Source organism: Lepisosteus oculatus, chromosome 3 (assembly GCF_040954835.1).
Source record: "Lepisosteus oculatus isolate fLepOcu1 chromosome 3, fLepOcu1.hap2, whole genome shotgun sequence".
In the NCBI taxonomy this organism is placed as follows: domain Eukaryota; kingdom Metazoa; phylum Chordata; class Actinopteri; order Semionotiformes; family Lepisosteidae; genus Lepisosteus; species Lepisosteus oculatus.
Window position 1 is genome coordinate 65,721,784 of NC_090698.1, and position 23,946 is coordinate 65,745,729.

The following is a 23,946-nucleotide window of genomic DNA, read 5'->3' on the forward strand; positions in this document are numbered from 1 at the left end:
GATTCATTATAAAACAATACTACAGATAAAAGTTTTTTTAGATAAAAACAGCGGCATTCCCACACATTTACTAAAAATATGCCCCGCACTTCATATTCAAAGTTCGTGTAGCCAAAACAAACACAAACTGAAGATTTGGCAAAAGACTAATGCAATATTTAAAAAAAAAAAATGGAAATAAAAAGTAAAATCTGACAGTAATGCAATTCCAAATTTACCAGTCAAAGACTCGCACTCCAATGTAAAAGCAGAATTTGTAAGAAGCGTAATGTACCCATGATTCAGAACCATTGTAAACATTTGTATTTTAAAACCACCCACAATAAACAGTCAAAAAAAATAACAACAAAGAAAAAACGCAAACATATAAAATTAAGGTTTATCAACTAAACAATATGTATAGAAAGCATGTTTATTTTTGGCCGAGGTGGAATTTCATTTTCCCGTTTTGAAAATGGGGAAAAAAGCTGATGAAATTGGGGCACTGCGGCTTTCTTTTCTGTATACTAGATTTAACAAGTGAAGTGTGTGCGCTTGCCAAATTCTGGGCATCACAGAAAAAGGAGGAACCTCTGGGAATAGATCCCAAATGGAACTAAATCATTTGCATATGCTGAAGCAAATGCCATTCGAGCGTACTGCTATTCCCAGAATAAACTTTAATAATTCAAGACACCTATTTTCTTACAACTCGGAGCAGCATTGGTACATAGACAATATTATTAAAAGACGAGAGAGGGGAGTGTTGCTTTCTACGTGGGGAATTTTCAGCAGGTTTTTTTTTTCCTGTTTTCAGCTGCTGTTGTTTTCAAGAGTTTCTTTCCTAGGTGCTAAAGTGACAGAGGAAGGGAGCAGTTTTTATTTTTCCTCTCTCCTGATTCTTCCTGTATTTATTCGGAGAGTCCCGGGAGATTAGGGTAAACAGTACTTGAATTATAATCACACATTTCATTCCGATTTCATGCTTTGAGGATTTTTTACTCATTAGAACCATGAGTTGTCAATCTCACAGGATTCATCATTTGAACCCCCTTAACCTCCCCCTGAGTTCAAGGGGCTGGACATTTGAAAAGAAAAAAAAGGCAAGTTCTCTGAAGCAGGAGCATACCGATAATCTGCACATTTGATACTCTCCATTAAAATAGCCTTTTCTCCCCGACTTAAACTCTTGGCTTTGTTACCTATAAAATAGTCCAGTTGTAAATGTATTCTCATTAAACATATCACACCTGCCACCTCACCCGCCCCCCAAAAAAACACATTCAAAATTGTTCTAAATGGAAAAAAAAAATATTTTAAGTGAAACATGATCAAAGTAAGGAATAACATGATATGTACAATGGATGTAATGTCATGGTTTGACACTGCAATTTGCTCCACACTCCCTGCAACCAATCACAGGATACAATAGAAATATGTATATATATATCAAAAGAGGGTATCACCATTTTTACAAGGCACTTCAAACTATTGCCATAGTGAACCTTTTTCTACTAAAACTAAGCAAACATGTCATTCTGAAACGCCAGGCTTTTAATAATTGTGGCCTTCACAGATGACACATCCACTGGCCGCTACTAAAATATCAACACCTTGCTCAAAAGCAAGCATTCAGCTGTTTTCATTCCAAAAAAAAAACACCTGTAAAATATCAATCTTGGCCTAACTGATAGCTTTTGTCATCACTTATATTCCAAACTGCAAGATTCAGATGCAGAAACACTTGCAGCTTTTCATGTAATTACAGTACGTACAGTGGTTAGGCTAAAAACAAGTACGCATATTCAAAAAGCACCTGTTCTTTAGCTACTACCAAGAAAAATGAACATGTCTGATACAGAAGAATGTTCTACTCCATCTTTCCACTTTTTACTGCATATAGTGAATAAAAAAGCACCTGTTTTGACTTTGATTATTTTGATCATTAAATTTTTTGGACACATGTATTAATATTCTGGTTGGTTTATGCTTGAAAATCAAAACTCAGAAAATATAATGGAAATGTTGGTGTATATAACAAAAAAATAAGGTTTCTTTAATTGGTTACTGGATTCATCAGTTGTACTCATTTTTATTGGAATAAAAATTCAAAATGCAGTGGAGCAGAATTTGGATTACTACAATCCCCAAAAAACCTACAGAAAGGTCTTGTCATTTGTTTTGTTAAACTACAAATCTTTTATTGGTTCCAGACAGTTCAAATGAGTTTGGACAATTGTTAAGTTTAGAAAATTGTTCTGAATGATAAATAAAATATTTTAAAGCAAATCTATGATACATGGAACTACACTACAAACCAAAAAATATATTTGCTATTAAATATTATTACATGACAGAATCTGTTTCATATATTCTGCATAATAATTATTTAAAACAATACACATATTCACATTATGTATTGTACATATGTTTGACATATTCACATGCAAGGACAGCCACTACATAAAAACGCACACCACATTGTGTTTACAATCAGCTTTATTTCCCTGCGTACAATGTAATCAAGGGATCACGCAAATGCTTTCTTAAATGAAACAAGAAAAAATGTCATGCATAAACCTCAATTTGTTTTAATGAACTGATCTGAATTTTATACAAACCTTAATTTAATTTTACACATTGTACACTAAAGACATCCAGTGCTGAAAGTGTTAATTTGCATATGCAGGGTAATTAAGAGGTGCATTAATGATTATGAATAGGGAATGATTTGGTGCATGGAAAACAGCTACTATAAGGGAACTGCACCTCTCCCTCCAAGAATTTATTAGTAATTGTTCTATAATTTTAGCTAATTTTGGTATTTCAAATCTTGCATTATTTGCTCAAATATTTCCAAGGGTACGTCAAATTGTAATCTTCAAATGACATCCATCAACTCAGGCTGCCGATTCTGACAAACATTAAACACAGTAAGGAGGCAATTATGTATGCATGATTTAATCTGCAACTAATTAATATGCAAATTTATTCATATGTTAGTTACTAAATTAAAAATGCAAAGCAGCCCTTATGGTGATTCTGTGATTTTTGCACAAACAGAACATTTGAAATATAAGGAAAAAATAAAAGTTTTCAAAGCTTTAACTCTACTTATGTGGACCTGTTGCTCATAAGCGGCTGCACATTATTTTCCCTACTTAACATGCACATTCAAATGAGGTTTACATTGATTTAAATGAAGCTAATCCCAAATTGTGTCTATATGCAATGAAACGTAGAACGTGGAAAATGAAACACAACAGAAGCAAGATTTCTACATGTATCTCTATAGCTGGTTTCTTTAACTCTGGTCATATAAATTAAGATGGGCATTTCTACCATATTTATATCTAATAATGAGTACTTGCACGCTGTTCTACAAGCCATTCACTCCTCTCGGCTGTTTTTGTTAGCAGTAAAACTACATTCACATCTGAAAACCTTTAAGACTAAGCTTTTGCATTAATTGAACCTGGACTGCCACTATACAAAACAGCCTGTACCTTGCAACACACATAAGGCTTTGCACAGATACTTCCAGCCATAGACTACACGTCAATTTATTTTTCTGTTTGGGTCCAGAGAGGAGTTATTGGGTTCTAACAGGGAGCGTGTCACTTCGATCACAGAACAAAAAAACACAATTCAAAGCAGTAGCACTCACATACAATGGTGCTAACCCCTTTCTCTGTGGCCTTCCCTCAACTGAGAGTTATAGCAGTAGCAGGGAAGCAGGAGCCTGAGCCTGCCATCATACACCAAGTAAATCACTGCATTTAAAAAGCCTTCTATGTGAAAATACACTCGGCAGGGCAAACAGAGCCAATATGATACTATCTGTAGCTTTGCCAATAGTGCGCTAATTTGGTCTATGTGCCCATTCGCTACCCATCTACTCAGAAGTGAAAGATTCTTGATGAATCTGGCTTGGATGGCAGGTATTGAAACAGAAGCTATATGGGCTGCTAACATGCCGAGTAGAAAGAGGAAATGCTTTAGAGTGATGGGCAGATATGATTGACAGACAGGAACATCTATATACACGCATGTTTCTGCATTGTCTTTCAGATGTCCTGTGTACATTTTTAATCACAATGTACCTTTCGTTTAACGTAATGCTGAGCTCAATAAACCCCACAAGAACGGTGCTGGCAGACGAAATGTGTAAAAAAGCAGACATGTATGTAAAAAAGAAAAAAAAAGAATGAATGCATTTGTGCATTTGTCCAAGCCTGATAAACACTGTATTAAAATAATGTATTATAGTCACATCACATTACCAAAGCATACAGTATATGGGTGTGGGTGTACACACTTTCACAAATTTAATAAAATAGCCACATTAAATTGTTGAATAAAACAAAAAATACTACCACGTCAAAAAAATAAGACAATAAATCATTGCCGTAGTCTATAGAAACAGATGCTACAGCAGCACTACTGGCTACTCTACGGACTACTGGATACAAGGACACCTGGGGCTATATTCACAAAGCTATTCCTGCCAGTACATTTTACCTCATAAATATTTGAAAAATGGAGACAAACAACTGTGGGCCTTAAATTTCCATTTTGCAACTTTTAAGGCTGTTTATTTCCTTCCAGTTAAAAAAAAAGCACCAATAAATGGAAGCAAAAGGTTTTGTGAATAATGCTGAGCTGAGGGGAAGTTCGATGGGATCAAACAGCAGGCATTGCTCCAAGATGCACAGTGTTTGGTTATGTTAGGGGATAGAGCTGGAATTGGCGAGCACAGCACAATCTTGTTTTTGGAATGCAGCCTCTGCGAACAGCACATCCGGACAGTACTGAAGAACGATGGAAGGGATCAGAGGAATAAAAATACCACAAGTGTAATTTAAATCAACATTAATAGAAGTCAGTTGTCTTTGATGTGAATTTAATATAGGTGCATGGGTTACACCACAGCACTCTTCTGTCTGTGGAACACAAAAGACCAGCCGACATGAGCGGAAGTGAAAATGAGTGTGTGTGGATAAGATCAAGGTTCATAATAAATGATCTAATGTTCTGGATTTTATTGGACCCTGTTCAGTTAATATTAAATTTGCAAACAGTGCACGCAGAAGGAACATTAAAGATTTAAAGGTGACATTTTTAAAGGCGGCATTAGTTCAAAAAGGGGGAGAAAAGCCAAATACAAAAGCCACAAAAAAAAATCTTTCTTATTTCTCATTCACACTATTTAGGCTTTTATTTATTTATTTTGTTTCCAGAGAGGTAAGTATTTGACATCCCAAACGAACCTTGGATACAAACGTCAAATACAGCACACGCACAGCTCCACCAGCCCTGCTGGTCAGCTTAACTACTTCAATAAAAGCTGACTCAAGATGGACACCCTCAAGACATAAGACATCTCACAAGTGGCTTGATATATCCAGAGTTCCTGGATGAGTGTTTTCTGTGCTCAACCCAGGAGAGGAAATTGACTCCATTTCCTTTATATGCAACACAGTGTCCAAAACATCTTACTCGACATAGGTAATAAACCAACCAGACTTTGCATGCTACAGCAGCCAGTGAATTGCAGGAACCTGACTGAAGTAGTTTTCATTAAAAGAATGTCTAAAGAAAATAATGTGCACATATGACAAAAATACCTTCATGTGTGTGCTTACAACAAAAAGCCACTTAAGGGAGTATTTTTACTATTCACAGTAAGGCTGTTTCACAGCTATGCTTAACAAAAATTAAAAATTCTACTTTATAAATATATTATGAATGGATATACTTCACATAAAAATAAAAAATAATATTTCAGCTAAGTAATTCTTGTATTTTAAGAACATTTTACTCACAATTCTTTCCCAGGTCATGTTAACTGAAGCATACTGCATAGCGAGAACCCTTTCTCTAGAGAGTTCTGGACTTAAATCTGTTCAGCTATTCACATGGTCATTGTGCAGAGTATCATGCTGCAAACATAAGGGTCAATAAAAAAGCTTACGTTGTTTATGGGAATGTTATCTCAACTTTGTATTTTGCTTGTAATCTAATTAGAAAATGCAAGAAATGTGAAACCACTATTTACAACTATAGTAATACAAGAATAGCAAACTGCATGTAACAGTCTTTATCAGAACAGAAAATGTAAAACTCAAGGAATAAAAGTTTATTCACTGCTAAAATGTTGCTTTAAGATAATTTTACACACACACAAAAAAAATCAAGATACCAAGGTGTGCCTGGAATGTGTGCGGCTTTAAGTGGGAGATAGTATTGGCACTACATTTTGTTGTTAGCACATTAGTGCAAATGTAATGCAATTTCCTTGTTACACATGTACAGTACAATGTGTGGTACCCTCTTCAGCATCACAAGGCATAAATCAGTGTGGAGCTACAGTGTTTTCAGTCTCTGTGCAGCCAACATACTCAGCTGAAAGAAAGAAGAGGTTAGTCTTGTAACATAAAACATGGATTTAAATTACACAATAAAGTTGACATTGTAAAGCACTTCTAAATAATTTGTGCTACACATTCTTGAACAGGTGGCTATTTCTAATGCAATTCCAATCCCAAAGATCAAAATGACTGTTGTGCAATCTAAAATTTTGAAGAAACCAATGCAATAAATGCTGTTAGGCCTATTACACTGAAAAATAAAGTCATCTTGTTGTATGTTAGCTGTAAAGAAGAAAGCTCTTTGAGAAGCTATATATTGTGATCATGTCACACCAATTCTTTAGACTTTTGCAGGTGTTCGCCATGCAGCTTACTGCTGTAAGGTTTAAGAGCAAAATCAAAATCACATTTTTTATAGCAAACTTCTGAATTAGGAAATCACTCCGCTCCATTTCCACCCCAGGAACCAATGCCAGAGCCAACCCAATCACAAACAGCAGTTAGTTTTTATTTTTAAATACATCTACACTTGAGTTGTGCAAAAAATGTTCTAGCACAAAAATAGCAACAGCATTATTTGTTTTAAATGGCTTGCACTTAAAAGAAAAATGGCTACTCAATGAAAAGATTCAAGCGAATGGAATTGAAATAAAAGCAAAAGTGAAAAGGAAACAAATGTCGAATTCAGTTCTCTACCTGCACTTATTTTTGCTACAATTCTGATGAAGCAAGAAAAAAAATATGGAAAAATGGTAAACTCTTTATGTTGTAGGTATAAAATGTTAATATTATTGTCTTTCAAGGAGTCTGGGCATGTGGCAGGAGATTCTGACATCTACAAAAATACTTTCTACAGGGTCTAGTTAGTTGTCTTTTACCTACAACTAAGACATGTAGTAATATAACTAACAACATAACTAACCAACCAGCTATTATATATGGTAGATATGTTTCTGTTTCTTACAAAGAACAAAAAACAATGTACTTCGCAACACTTAAACCTAACTTTGCTCTATGCTTCAGCCATTCGCTTTGTGGCGCGGTGACCAACACAAATGACCAAATTCTAAAATTTAGGAATTTAGGAAGGCCGTGACAGTTGGGTTTAGAACCGGGTCAAACGTTCGCATTGGCGCTGAACCCACTGAGGAAAAGCAAAAGCAAAAAGAAAAAAAAAATGAGGTGAAGAGACAGCCAAATCCATTTCCGTCTGCAGTTATTAAAATCTGTTGCAATATACCAAAGCGATTAGCGATGTGTCAAGTGATTCCTTTTAGGGCCCTGTTTTAGAATGACTGAAAGGCAGGGGGATAAATAATAACCATCTCTTTAGCTCCACAAGGGGCACTGGCTCTCACAGCAGGGTCCATGGGAATTAGGCACAAGGCTTTCTATATGGCACAAGCCTTTCTATATGTCACTTCACGATTTTACGCAGTTCCCAGCTACATGAAAGAAAACGAAGGGAGGTAAAGAGAAGAATCATTTTTCACTTCCCTTGGTTGCCAGCCAAGCCATCAGCCCGCCTGATATCTGCTAATCCACACATCCTGAAAATAGACCTGAAGCACTCCCCTCTTCTTGCTTTCTTCTTCCACTTTCAGGAAACTCAACCTGAACTTTGAGGCTCCATTTTCTTTCCCCCCTGCCCTCTATATCTCTTAGCAAAGCAACTGTGAGACAGTGGGGGCAGCTGGGCTAGCGAACAATAAAGTTTATGTTGCCTACTGGATGTTTAGGGAACTAGGGACAAGCCAAGTGCCGTGAATTTAAGGCTGTGTGTGCGCAAGCCTCTCTAGTCTGAAAATGTCATTGCACGACATATGCTGACAGCATTGCGGAAACCACAAGAGCACAGTTAAACGTCAATAAACTATCCCAGCCACATAAACCTGCGGTGTCCATGATTTTCAAAATGCATAAACTTGCAATTTGTCTTTGTCATAAAAACAGGGCACGTTATACCTAAACATGTTCATATCTGTTTAATATTTTGTCTCAGGATGTAGAATTTAAAAGTAATTTTGCGTGTGTGTATCAAGGAGATGTTAAGCATAGTTATATTTTTAACATATGAAGCGAGACAGCGGAAACAAGAAATGCTCTGAAAGGAATTAAGTGGGTGACAACTTCCACTAATTGGCAGAAATGTCAGCCCTCCAACTGTATTCATGCTAACTGAAGGAAGTGCCTTTGTTTAAAAGATATCAATAAGTAAACAGAATTCTTGCATGTTTGATCGTTAAATTAGAGTACATGTTATTACAGAAAACTGTTCGAGCTTTCCACCAGCTTAAGAGTGAAATCCCCCCAAAAATCCACACCAAACGCTTTACCAAAAAGAGCCTGAAGGGGGCAGAAAAGCTCAGGAAAAAGCCTCACGGCCCACGTGAGAATGCATCCCTATTGTGCCTTCTGGTAGACCCAGCTTAATTTAATTAACGCTGTCTACCTTAAACAAAATCAGATATTAATTCAGAGGAACTAAAATAGCCATCATGAAGAAATAGCCAAACACATACTAACTCAAAAGGAGATGACCTGGATTGAGGAGTTCAAAATGCCGGCACTTTCAATTCAGATAATAATTCTCCAGTTAAATGAATTAATTTCTAACAAAAATCAAGTAGTACTACTCAGAACTGGAAACAGATCTGAAACAGTCACGGCCTCAGTCCTACAATATAATCAAAACATGAAATAAACTGAATTTGCTATTAAAACTGAGATAGAAAAGAATTTCAAAGCATAGAATAATCATTACAACATTAACGTAACAAATGTTCTGTCCAGTATTGTTTCACTGCTCACTTTTCTGGATAACAAAGCCCAGAATAACATAGGGCAAAAATAAAATTGTACATCTGGTAATGTCCGTTATGTTTAACTTCTAATAAGAACGTGATAATAAAAATCAAATTTATGGATTTGAGCACATGGGTGTGAACAGTAAGAGCATCAATCCACTTTATTTTTAAGATAAAAAAAAATGATTTTGCCTCCTTTTTTTTAGTTAGGGGGATTTACACCCAAAAATCTAATCACAATCTACAAAAGGAACTGTGAAACAAAAAAAAACCCACAAATAAAGTGACAAGTGTACCGCAATGTTACTTAAACGACTCTTCAAACCACAGTGACAGTAATGCAGTTTTTGTTTTGCATGCTGCGACAAAAATTGTCAACATACAGCATTTATCCTGCATTATAACATATGTGATAAGAAAAGGCCAATGTAGAAAAAAAAACATTTACAAGAGAAACTGCACTCCGCCTAATGTGAACTAATTTCCTTTTGATTACCACATTATTTCAAGGTTTCCCTGAAGTGACAGGATAATTGTAGTTTAAGTAAATTAACTTTGCAAACATTTTGGCTTACAATAGAATGGTTTGTGAACTAGGAAAATGATTTAAAGGAGAAAAAAGTAACAAGGGGCTTTGTTTCAAATGACAACAGCATGTCAGGAAGATCAGACATGGCAGACACTCTGTCCTAATATCCAATATTTAATATTGTGTTCAACGTTTTAGGTCTCTGTTCTAGAAAGTGACACCAAAGATAAAAGACAAGGCTTCATAGGGGACATTTTTTCAAATCCTGCTGCAAAATGTCTATAGTTTAGAAAGACACAATTCTTGAGCCAAGAATGGCAGAAAATGCACTAACGTCCACATACTCCTTGTCCTAGGTCCTATAGATGTAAATCTATATATTTCTGTCCTCACTGTTTAGCTCATGTAGCTGCTTACTAGCACTTCAACTACAGTAAAAGCATTTTTTACCCCCATTGTGAATATAGCCTTTATATATAGAGCTGATATGTGAAAGTGAATCAATTTGAAAGAATCCTCCTATTTCTCTGTAAAATAATTTTAACCTGTTTCACAAATAAATAGTGGCATGATTTTACATTAACTTAGGTCAGTGTGAGTGAAAAAAAATCCATTTTTTACTTTGCTGCCTTAAAATAATTACATCTTTTTAAAAAATAATTTCTGAAAGACTTAATTTATTGATAACATTTCTGCTATTATTTTTGTCCATGCTGTTATTAGAAATGCAAGTTCAACTTTGAAAAAACACATATGATCTAGTAATGTTGGCCACTGGTCTCTTAATCATTTTAAAAATAACTAAATACAATTCATGATATTTTACTTTCTGTAATTAAACTAACCTAAAATAACCAGTGCTTTCCAGTAAGACTGACAAAGGAGCCAGTATACGACATTGCAAAATTAAAGCCAAAGCAGAATTATATTTCATACTCAATTAATAATTACTTAATATAAATGAACATGTTAATTCAGACAAAAAGCACAATCAGAGGTCTTTTCAACATATAAAATGTTACTTTGCTTTAAATATTAAAAGGAAGAAAACTCTGATTTTATCCCCTAACATTCATCCTAATATTTTATTGATTTGAGTTTCTTCAACATGAATGAATCATTTCTGATTTTACTTTTCAATTCTTTTTTAAAAAAAATTAGATTAATTTGTACAGTTTATTTATTATACTCAGAAAGCTTTAACACGCCATTAAAAATAAATACAAAAATGTTTTCATAAAATGTGTTTCTTACAATGTTAAGAAGCTTACTGACACCAAATAAAATAACAGCTTCTAAGAATCAAATGCAATAAAACAATGTCAAAACCTTGCTTTTATTGCCCACCTGCTAAGTTTGAAATGGGATAAATTGACTAGTTTCCGAAAACACCAAATTGCAATCAAGGGTGTTTATGAACGTCCAAATATGTCCAATTTAAAATTTAAAAAGATAAAGCCTACACACGCATATGCATAGGGAATTCAGAGATCCCAAGAGCCCAAGATGTTACTCTTGGTAATACTGAAGAGAGGTAGTTATCTTGCTCTGGTTAGCCAGCAATAATATTCATGCTACATCACAGGCCAGAATACTAATGTCCAGTAGATGAGAATAGTGTACATTTTAAAGCCTTCCCCAAGAAACACACAAATGCACATGTTATTTCTGAAGGTCTGGATTTTGTGGCATATACAAAACAAACAGAAACATAACTTCAAATCAAACCCAGCTACTTTGGACGTTAAACAGCCAACACAAAGCTGGATTAGGATAGGGAACCGGGCTCATCTATAACAATCACTTTCGCAAAATCCTCACCATCGTCGAGTAAAACTGTGATGCAAGCTTATGATCTAAATCCGAGGATTACAGCTAGCCCACTCCGATGGTTGCCACAGTTATAGCGAAATTAATAAATAAAAATAAACAAACACATAAACTAGCCGCTCATGTGATGTGATTAAAGTGGATTCCAGATATTAGTGTCACAAAGCCAACTGGTTCCATCCAGTTTCCATTGCAAAGACAAATGTAACCAGCTTTTGGCGCTGAAGGTCAACTTTACTCATTTATTGAAATTTCTTTCGGCCTAACATTAAGGTCGATATTCGATGACACAGGAACAATGACTGAAGATAACCGATCAGACTCACTGCACAAAACAAGCTGGACTGGTGCTTATTTTTTTATTCAGAGTTGCGTATTTACTATGGATTTTGTTTGCGTGGGTTCACGAGCGCGTGTGAAACAGAGGACAATAAACAAGGAAGCCGCGCCACGGCAAAGCTCAACACAAACCACAGTCTGACTCTGCAGCCGCTAACGAAGTTGAAGATATCCAACATCACTAAGTTCAATGACAATGGGTGTACTGTACTTCAGCTGTACTTGGGATCGAGCCGATAAAGGTGAAAGTGGTTTTAAAATCTGACACCACTGTTATACAGGGAATAATTTATTTTTAAGGCAAAGACCCTATTTTCAATCATTTAAATTCTCTAGAAATTTCTGCTTTCATCATCCACATTGTTTGAAGTGGTGACACTGATAAAATAAGCCAAACGACAGTGCCGTAGAACGTACTCAGTGAATGTCTGACATCAAAAATACCAGAATGAACAAGTGAAATAATAAAAACATTAAACTTACTGAGGATGGCAAACCTGGGGGAACTTTCCGGACTTTCTTTGTCTGGACCTCTGAATAGGGAAAAAAAAAAGGCAATTACGAAGAATGATTTATAAGGGGCAAGTTGCTGGTGTTTATTCAACTCTGGGGTACACATGGCTGTACAAAGCTGTTAAAAATGCAAAGCAAAATACAGGCAGCATGGTGAGCAGGGACATAAGGATAAAAACGATACTGGCAAGTCTCACTTATTACAGACAAAGGCAGGCTGAATTCAAACTGAGCAAGAATGTAAAAAAACAGAGAATATCTCTGCTCTTTATTATCCAAAGAAATTTATTGTTTCTTTTTAGCAGAACCTTTTTTGAACTATTTCATCAGAACAAAAAACGATCGAAAGTTTCTTATTGCTACATTGGGAAAAGAAGGAAGAACTTGCCATTTTTACTTTCAATGAAAAGGAATGTAAAAACTGCTCTGAAAGCCCCTCAAGGCTGTCACATCAAGGCCTGTTTTTTTCTTTCAGAATCCTGTTCAGGCACACAGTAGCTGGAGAGCCCCTTATATCGGAAGAGCTTTTTGACTAAAACAGGAAATATGAGGACTGCAAATGTTCAAAAGGAAGTCTTAACTAAAAATTGATGCAACATTTGAAAGGTTCAGTTACTTCACCATAAATGAGTATTTTATGTGGGATTATAATGTATTCTCTGGCTCCGTAAAATCAAGCTTAAAAATAAGAAGAAAAAAAATCATTATATGTAAAACTTAGTATTAATGAATTTATTAACATTAAATGGAATCATTACAAAACAGCATTTATTTCACAAAAGAAAGTAGAAAATGTTACAAATGAGATGGGGCTTTAAAAGTACATTTCGTGTGATCTACGGTACTAAAGCACCTCTAGGAAAATTAAAAATGCAGTGCAACAATGCTATATATGAGGAATAAAATCTGTAATTATGATTTAACTTGGTAATATAAAGAAACTGCTTTTAATAGCACACTTTTGAAAATACTCAGAGTATGTAGTTCATGAAATCTATCTATAGGTGAGTATTAGTGAATTTGTGAATACAAATATATTTAGTACTAAAATAAAATATATGTAGTATTAGTAACATTTAGAACCAATGTCTTTTCCCAGCAGAAACATAATTGGTAAAGATGAGTATCTGGAGTTAACAAACACAAACAGGAAAATGGAGAACAACAGCAAATCCAGATTGTTAGGAAAGGTTTTATAAGGATTGTGTAGCTGTACACTTAGTTTGCTTGAACGGCAGAAGGTTATAACAACTCCAAGGGCACAGACTCTGAAATTGTCTTCAGTGTGTACCTGACTAAAGGTCTCTGGTCAGCTACAAGCCTGCTCTGGAGGGCAGCAGGGGATAGGATACGTGGGAAAGGAGAAGGGTGAAGAGCTAAATGCAGCTCGGAAGCCCCAGAGCTCACCCATTGAGTCGCTGTGCAGTGGTCTCCGCCGCGGATTATTACTGGAGTAGTGCTGATAATACTGCGAGCCTGGCTTCGTAGGTGAAATAGCCCCCGGACTGCCCAAGCCCATCTCTCCTCCCAGGAGGCTCGGCTGAAAACACAAGACAAACATACATGAGCCTCGAGAAAAAAAACAACAAAAAAAACAACCAGAATGATTCTGACCTTCCCAAGTGTCCTCACAAGCTTTACAGGTGTATTTCCAAGAACAGGAGAAGTGTGACTACACAGACACGTGCATCTAAATAATTATACAAATACATTTAAAAATGTTTATTTTTGTTTAAAGCAAGCTAAAATAAATCCCACCATTTTTTAATTTTCTTATTAAACAGTAAACACAAACATTTCAATACATTCAGGTTTTTCTTTCTATTTTTAATATACAAAAAAAGGTCATACTGAATTTTGTGTAATTTATAGAGACAGAACCCTCCAAATTCTTGAAGTGGTCACTGCACATACTGCATCTCATAGACATTCACATATATTTATTCCATACTACTGTAAGAAATTTCTTTAATTTTTGGTCTAATTCCCCCACATCAAGGAAGATGATGTAAAATCTCACTAAAGGACTCTTTTAATGTAAAACAAAAAAGCACTGCTACATAAACAACACGTTCAGTTCTTACATTTACTGACATTTAGCTCTTACATTTTAGTAAAAGAAAACACGCTTTGCTGATCCCCTAAAATACCTGCAAATCTGGAATCTGACAGCACGGTGTAAAATATATTGCTTGACTGGGCTGCCTTTCTTTATTGTGAAAGTACACTTACCCACAGCGAGCATATCTCCTGATTAAACTTTGCACAGAAAACATTGTTCTCTTAATTAAGTTAAATTATTCAGCAACTAAAAGTGCATGTTGGTTCGTTAATTTCTGTAAAAGTGCCGGACTTTTCCCTGCAGAGGACTGGCTCGAGAGTCTGAACGAAGTGAGAGGGAGAGAGGAAAAGTAAAATTCCAACTTTATCGATACTTCAAGTTAACTTCCAGCAACTGAACTAATTAGTGTAGTTGATAAAGTACAGAAAGTGTTTTCCCTAATCTAAATTCTAATCACTGTGCCGCTCACAACAGACTTAGTAATGCTTCACTAGAACACCATTCACATGCAAAATACCTTAAATAGGCCAATTACAACTCGGCTCCTGTTCCCCTGTTAACCCACTGAGAGCTGAAGAATTTCACAAGCCTTTCGCATGATAAAACAAAGCCTCCTTGTCTTAAATAAAGTCAGTTTTTTTGTATTTTTTTAAGGGAGATGAAGGGGGGCAGGCGGTTGTGGTGGTGGCAGTGGTGGGTAAAGACGTCTGCTGAAACAAAGTGGCACATCTTCTATAATGAATCTTTTCAGGACCAAGTCGCCCGGCAACTCTGTAATAAAATTCTCATGCCGTTCCTCTGCCCAATTTCAGAGCTGACTAGTTGTCCCCAGCTGGCAGCCACTAGAAATATTAACAAAGATAAATGACAAACACCTGAACGGCAAAAACACCCCATGAAGGATTAAGACTCAAATGTTGATATTAATAACAGCGGTATGCCTACTTGGGCACAAAATGATGATTAGAAAACGAGAGGACATTAAGGTAATGGCAATAATGCAAAACAGAAAAGTACCCAGAAAAAAAAAAAAGTTGCTCTCCAGCTAATGGTTGTTTAGATTGACTTAACAAGTCTTACTCAAAATCCTGTTAACCCTTAAGTCTCTTTCAAGAGTAAAAAAAAAAATACAACAACCAGGTACCCTAGCAGAAAAAATTAACACTGGAGAAGGGAGTTTTAATTATATAACAGGGGGAAAGATCAAATAGAAGCACTAGCAGTTCAAGCTGTGTCATTTGCTTTAACAGCGTCGCAGGTCAGGAAAACTCCTTTTCAGTCGCTTGGTGACCTCTGGTTTAGACTATCAAAGGAATGAGTTTGAAAAAAACACTCCTGCATCAGTGGAAGCAATTTGAACACTAAAAGGAGGAAAGATTTCATTCTGCAAATACAAGAGGCTAATAAAACTCCTTAGCATTCCAAGATTGGATCAGTCCACTTGATGTCCAACACAGTCACACATTTTCACGTGGTTTAAAAGCCTGATTCCAAAGAGAGTTTCTCACATTGTGGAGCAGAATTTTTCAGTCCCCTTCTAAAAGATTTCAGCAATACTAGAAATGGGCAGTTGTGATTTACTGCCAGGGAAACCCCATTAATGTGAAAGAGGATAAAGCTTTTACTGTACACTTAAGATGTCAGTATGATGCCTAGTACCTGTCCTTTTCCTAAGAATGTTGAAATCAATTAAACTAATGATTATTATACTTTCTATCACTCAGGACAAGTAAGGCTTCAGTGCCACCAGGAGGAGAGGTACAATTCGAATGGTTGCATAAATTATCTCACATTCACCCCATAGTGTCTGTGGCCATATAGATACACTATAAGCTTTTCACCTTTTATCTTGCCTACTGTTTGTCAATAATTTTTTAGTGTTTCCAAACACTGGTGTACATTTGGTAAAGCACAACTGCTGTAGGATGGGCATTTGTCATGCAAAACTCTGTCAGTCAATTTTCGGTGAAACAGTGACTCCTGCAATTTGCACTTACTAGCTTGCAGCGATTTTAATGAGTGGTGTGTGGTTCTTCCAACTGGCACTAAACACCTGAAAGGCACTGTGGAGACAGCTGGGCATGTGATAGAGCAAATCCATAGCTTCTCCTTCTCCTGGTGCAATATACGAGATGCAGGTATTTGGCTGAGTCCAAAAAAATTGTCCATACCATAACAAAACATTATTAGGCAGCAGTATGGGGTAGTGGTTAGGGCTCAAGGCTCATAACAGGAAGACTGTTGATTCACATTCCAGGTGGGGCACTTCTGTCATACCAATCAACAAGGTACTTCATGCAGATTGCTACAGTAAAATGCCCAACTGTGCAAATGGATATAAATATAAGCGGCACCTTGCCCTTTTTTCTGAGCTTTTAAGGGCCCGGCCAGATGTTCTTTTTCACCGACGTGACGGCGTTTTTAAAAATTCTTTCCAGAAATTTCAATTGGGAAACGACAACTGTTAATCAAGATGGCTCGATGGACATAGGCATCACGCTAGGACAGGTAGGATAAGGACTGTGGATGATTTCCTCCAAAACAGGCACTCGTCAGAGGAATGCACCACTCTTCAAGGTGCATGTTTCCCCAGTGCCAACCGGAGAGTTAGCACACCATGAGGAGACGTGATGGCTCACAGTTACCTCGACTGTACGGCCAGCAGGGACGCTTATTCAAACCCACACAATCCCGCTGACGTTTGGCCAATTATTTATCATAATCTGGGGAACTTTCCGTAGAGTTTGCTACTGGGATGTCCCAGACTTAAATAATGAATTTCTAGACTGAAAGTTTCAACTTGTGACATTGGGACTGATATGGACTGATGTGCATTAGGAGTGAGTTTCAGATCTGTACAACTTTTGTGCCCATTACACAAACAAACCAACACACCAAGAACACAGTTATGAAAGAAACCAATTACAACCTCCGCAGTTTAAAAAGATACGGCTGCTTATGGAAATATGGTGACATGCGATGAGTTTACCAGCTATGCTGCCACACCGCAGCTGACACAGTGGGGGGAAATAAATGAAAAATACTCTGTTCCAGTCAGTCACACAGTTCACCATCTGATCCTCTCTTTCTGCAATATAGCTGAGCTTTTAGTTCTGCTATCACAGAAGATGGGTTTTAATGGTAAACAAGTCAAATAATTTTCTGCGCCTAGATAAATAAAAGAGAGAATGCATTGAAAGCCAAGCAGTATATCACATTCTTATTGAACTCCTTTACATTTTAATGAGAAGCTTAAGTTATCCCAGCCAACAAAGTGATTTTTACCCCGAGATGACACTTCACATGTCCCAGTCTGCTGCACTGAGAGAGTAATTTACTACACTTCCCACACTGACTGTTACTTAATGTCTTCCAAAATGTGTATGCATTTTCCCTTTTTGTAGGAAATAACCCTGAAATATTTCTTTTGCTTTGTTTCATACTTTAACTACTGGACAAAGTTATGACAACCTTTATAACGATGTAAGTCTAGTATATTCCAAAAAGGATATAAAACATTGTATTACACTTGCTTGCTATACAACATTTATAATCAAATCTGTGAGTTCTGGAGTACTCTCGAAAGGAGAAGGACAGTGGAACAATGGAAACGGGGACAGCCAAGGACAATTCCAGGTTAATGCACACCAGTGTCCTGCTGCCCCAGAGTCTCTGAACTACACAGATCAGCCACCACAACTGCTCTACCAGTCCATATATGGTACAGATCTCAGCTGCCCAACTGTAATATTGTCTTAAATTCATTCAAGATTCGACTAATTCTCGACAGAACTGTAAACATCATTTAATCTGTTAAACAGCCAAAGAATTAATGCATCGAGGACTAATGAGCTGCATTTTCCTGTTTTTGCTCCAATTCCACTTTGACAACTTTGAAACACTCACCTCACAGGCCTTCCTGGCTTGATCCTGTGTGCGAGTGCCAAAGTCATAGGAATTTTGGATTTTGTTGATATTAGCCCAGTAATATGAAGATATCACTTAATCCCTCCAATTTACAGGAGAAAGCTATTTCATGTCATGTTATGGTCCAGTTCCTGTCAGGACACTTGTCCTTCTGCTTGCACTCACACTAGCAAAATGGTCCTTCTACTTCAAAAATGTAAATATGAAGAAGGTATGTCAAATATTTATTACAACAAATTTTAGTTTTTGTTGTACCAAAGACTAATAAATACACAGTTACTTCATGGTAAAAATTCTGTGATTATTTTTTCTCTCCAAAATTCTGTTGTAGTCATAACTGTTCTTTAAACAATAAATTGGTATTAACCATCTTAATTTAGTATTTTAAAAATAATATAAAAGTCCCTGTGAATGAGAAGAAATCATTTGGCCCATCCTGGTTGTTTGGCTGCTAGCAGCTAATTGATCCCAGAATATTTTCCAGATGTTTCTCCCAGGGATCCCACAGAGTTAGTTTCAGCACTATGGCTGAGTAGCTTGTTCCAGGCACCTGCGACTCTTTGCGTAAGCAGGTCTACATATTCATTTTGAAATGTATGTTCCCTCACAGTGCTTTGTACTTTTGGCCCTTACTCCTTGTTTCATTTTTGATTCTGAAGTAGACACCTTGGGTTGAGTTTTTACCTCAGAGTCCCCATGTACTCTAATCCCCCTTGTTCAAGTCTAAAGACCTTTCTGACCATTTATTGTACATATTACCCCATGATTGTTTTGCTATGATTTATTACCACGGTATTGTGGTACTATTTTACTATTCTAATCTGTCAGCAGTGGAGATTGAGCCCCTGTAACCTGTAACCTGTCCATCTATAACGACCTTTCTAGACTACAACTATACCTTGCTGCCTTGCTTTGCATACTTTTCTAGGGAAGTGATGCTCATTTTGCAACAGGGTAACCAATATTGCATAACATTCCTAATGAGACTTTCACAGTACACTATACAATTAGAATTAAACTTGCCTCTGTTTAAGCAGAACACTATTTATGCAAGCATGTTATTGGCCTTTCTGCCTCTTCCTTGAATTGCTGATTCAAGTACTGTATGAGATACAGTATCAACATATAGGCACCTACATTTGTCATAGTGAATTTGTTCAGGTTTAAACTATTTAATATTGTGCAAACAGCATGTAGCACTTCCCACTGGTGCACATTTAATTCCTTTGGCAAAGAGTACATACTTATTGCATGTCTAAATCTCACTGCATTTCTTTTACCTGCTTCTATATCATTTGCAAAACCACCTATTTTGTATCATGTGCAAACCTAGTGGGTTTATAATTTTTACAGAAGAGCAGCATGCCTAATACAGATTCCTGTGGTACTACACAAGATACTTCACTCTAAGTTGAGGCTTTAGACTTTAGACTTTAGATTTCATTGTTAAAATCCCTTTGTAGTTTCCATTCAATGTTATAAACACCAAACACAAAATAGTGTACAAAACTAAAACTCAGAAAAAAGAAAAAAACATATTTTGATAGTACACACAATAAAAAAACAATCTGGTAAGAAAAAGTTAGCACAGGTCTAGACAACAAAACCTACTGCAATAAAACAATAAAGGCAGTTCTTCAGTAGGTGCTAAGCTGAAGCTGTAGCAGCACAGAAGTAAGGTCCATAATGTGCACTGATAGGTCTAAGAAAGCAAAAAAGTGCACAGTACCCAGTTAAGTTCTTTACACATCTGTGACAATACCTTTAGGTTCAACAGATACAACAGACTTCTTTACTGCAATTTCATCACTCTGTGGCACAAGGAAAACTTCAGGTTTGTAAGGGTTTCATATTGTAAATGTGTATATAGTTAAACCATATATAATCCTAAGGGGATTTAGTTTTTGGACTGCCTGTGAAAAATCATGAAGTGTGGCTACAGTTTGAATCACACCATTTCTCAATCTTAATTTTTTAGGAAACGGTTTGCACCTGAGCATCCGCGCCAGTCTCTCACATAAGGGGAATTGGGATGCACAGGAAAGAGCAATTAATAAAAATGAAGTGCTGGCACTGCAGTGCGCACCTGTACATCAGCTACAGCTGACTCAGAAACTGTATAAAAATATCCAAGCGACCCAAAGAAGCTTCCTGCTTCCAGCCACTCACAGAAAACAGCAGCCAACAAAAGAACAATGTTTATTGCTTTTAAGGACTATCCTCTCCTCCTGCTATGTCACCCATTTGCTCTGGCACAAGAGAAGGGTCAGGAAGTGTGATTTGGAGACCTCGGTATGAACTGCAGGGAAGTGGGTGCTTTGTGGAGACACTGAGCAATGGGGGAATGAGATCATGGCGCAACAGTTCAGTGCTTAGAAAGAATCCTCTGTTTCACATGTACCGTAAACTCCAACTCTTAAGATAGCATTTTAAGCTGGTCACTGCATGGAGAACCATCAGTGCTTAATGATACTACCATGCCACACTGTACAAACTGTGCAAATCTTTTGAGGATATGAAAGTTTATTACCGCATTTTCCAACGATCCCAACACTGTGTAAGATTACCAAACATTTGGTCACACTTTAGTTTAGGGGTTGCATATTGGTACATTATAAATATAGTGAGCCAGTTGTAAAATATACATCTAAAGTATTATAGATGGAACAAGCTACCTCCTGTAAATTTCCCTGGAGTTAAGTGGCATTGGTCAGGTATGATCAGGATTAGAGTTCTGTTACTAACATGCAATTAACCTAAAGTAGACATTGGTTCTATCATCACTACTTGTTAAATTTTGATCAATGATCTTTGCACTACTGATCTTTTTATTGCAAAATAAAGCGGAACCAGAAATAAAAATAAAAAATAAAAAACCAGAAAAAACCCTTAAGAGACCCGTTGCGATTTTCCCCTGAAAATGAATGCCCAGACTTTCAGCTTGATTTATTATTTCTGTGTATCACGGCTGGAGATATGGGGTTGAAATGGGATATATGAAAATCTGTAAGGATATCAATTTCCAGGAAATGTTTCTGGTTGTGTAATACAAGTCAACAACAACAAAAAAAAAACATTTGGGGATTTCAAGTACATGCTTAGAAAATCCTTTATGTCAGACAAGTTCATTCTCTACACTAAAAAGGCAATGTTTAGAATTCTCATTCAGTTACTGGTGACATACATTTGCTCTTACACTTCTCAGAGGTAATGAAATGAAACTTGAAAGGTTTGGCCCTTGTAAGACCTGAGGCCTGCAGTCAAAACAGAACAAAAGTCCGGAACAGTGTGATGACACAGGTAATCACTAAAAAAATGAAGATCATAGCAACACTGAGTCTGACTTGCTCGCTCACAATACACATTACCTTTAGTCATTCATAAAACAAGCTCACTAAAAAGAGCACAAAGATGAAAAGGAGCTCTTTAGTGTACTCCAACTCAAAACAAACAACAAAAGGCCAACACAGTACTGAATCATCACATAAATCTTTTTTTTAACATGTCCTAAATGAAATTTGGAGTTTGACAATAATTAACAAGTCACTTTATGCTGCAGCTGCTGATTTTGGGACGTTACTGCTGACCGTGATGTACACACCACGCATAACCATATATCTGAACTTTCACTGTTGAGATTGCTCCTCACAGCAATTCAGACCAAAACCTAGCTCTTGAATCAAATGAAATACTATTATAAGAGACTTTTATAAGATGTAAAGACCAGTGGATCCCAGCCCGCTCGTCACTGCCTCATGCTCAGGTGAGTTGACAATTGAAATGGTAATGTCAGGTAGGGCACAATAAAGACAAAAACAGACAAAACAAAAGTGAGGCTGCGTTCTGTTCCCTAAATGTCCTTAACAAACAACTGAAACTCCTGGTAATACTACACCGACATCACTGCGGATGCACTGCAACACATCAGGAATCATTTAATGACAGAGCCACCAGCAAGCATCCGAGAAGTAGAAAGGATGACAGCTCTACAAAGCAACCCTCAAAGACAGACTCTGACAGCTCTGTTCTGTTCTCTATCTACTGACAGCTGCTCATACTGCAAAATGGGAGACTGCTGTTTGATGCAGCACTATCCAGAGGGAAAGGGTTAACGCAGACATCCATAATACTTTTAACGTCAATCTCACCCTGACTTAAACATTCACGGAACAACAACGAACAACAGGTTTACAAGACTTGCGGCGCACAAGCAGAATGCAGTAACCTCACTTGATATGAAACAGAAATAAACTATGCAGCATCAAAACTTGACTTGCAGTGGGCATGTGTATCCATTTCTTTATATATAAGCAACACACATACATAAAGGTATTATGATTAATAGTAATAAAAAAGAATCTGCCTGTTTGAGTTGGCAGATGTGTCTAAATTATTACAGGCCCTCTCATGGGAATGCATACAGAGGATCTTCAAACTAGAAAACAGCTGTTGAAAATTAACATTATACCACACACATGTTCTTGAAATAAATAAATAAAGGCCTCCTAACAATATCGAGCTTGTGTACCCAACTCAGCTGCCATACACTTGTAACAGTGATAAAAAATTTTTTGTGGACTTCAAAAGTATTGTGAATGAGCATATGTAACCATAAATTCATCTTGCTCACCAAACATCTAGAAACAGAACCTATTTACTAATTAATAACATATTCGAATGAAGTTTCATTCATAGGTCACAGCATATAGTATATTATTTTAATAAATATTTTTGAACTGGATAACAGCAATACAATTAATAATGTATTATATTTACCTATATATAATGTATTAACAATGCCTTATCACTTTGATTTTCTATCACCGTTTATTTTATTTGTCACGTAAAGGATCTTCAAACAGATGTCAAATTTCATTCTTAATTTTTATTTGAATACCTTAATTTGAATATTAAGTGGTATTTGAATACCACTGTTTGGTAATAATGTCAGAAAATATGAGAAGTCAAGATTCATCATTTCTGTGAAACAAAACTCTGAAAATGGGAATAGTAAAGATGAGCATGAGTGTGTGAAAAAGTTAGAGCACTGACAATCCCCCATTCATTTTTACAGCACCATATTTTTCAGAAAGCTAATTTCAGAGATTAGTGTTTAATAAAGGCATTCATCAAAAACTAGGCCGATTTTTCAAACCATACATTCCTTATCATTTCAAAATCAGCGTTGCATGACCATATTTTAGCTATCATCATTCAGAACCAGCAGTTCTGTCATTGATGTTTATGATGTACCTTAGCAAATACAAAGTTTTGATCTCAAACAGCAGCAAAGATAAATGTGTTTATTAATTTAGGTGTATTATCACATATCTATCAAATTATTAAAATCAAAGTGTTCATTATATAATACTACTATATCAAAAACACAAACATTAATAGAATACATTTTGTTACATAATGTGATGCCGATGTTGAAATTATAACAAAGAGAAACCAAACATGTTCACGACCATCTCTACAATCAAATCCCTTTAGAGGAGGTCAGCAAATTGCTGGCCAGTCTATTACTGTCAAAACAGGAGATCTCACTGTAGCGTACTGCTGTAGGTTCTCTACAGCAGTAAGTTG

The 23,946-nt window shown here is 36.4% G+C and overlaps 1 protein-coding gene across 12 annotated transcripts in view; it reads right to left on the reverse strand.

Annotated features, from left to right (window-relative positions):
• Window positions 1-23,946, reverse strand: part of tcf4 (transcription factor 4) — a 208,523-nt gene that overhangs the window by 71,870 nt on the left and 112,707 nt on the right. For all 12 annotated transcript variants that reach the window (XM_006626580.3, XM_015362240.2, XM_015362269.2 and 9 more), the window contains 2 exons: window positions 13,776-13,908; window positions 12,339-12,388 (listed from right to left, as the gene is read on the reverse strand). In XM_006626580.3, coding sequence (XP_006626643.2) covers window positions 12,339-12,388; window positions 13,776-13,908 — 183 coding nt within the window. The remainder of the gene's footprint in view (window positions 1-12,338; window positions 12,389-13,775; window positions 13,909-23,946) is intronic.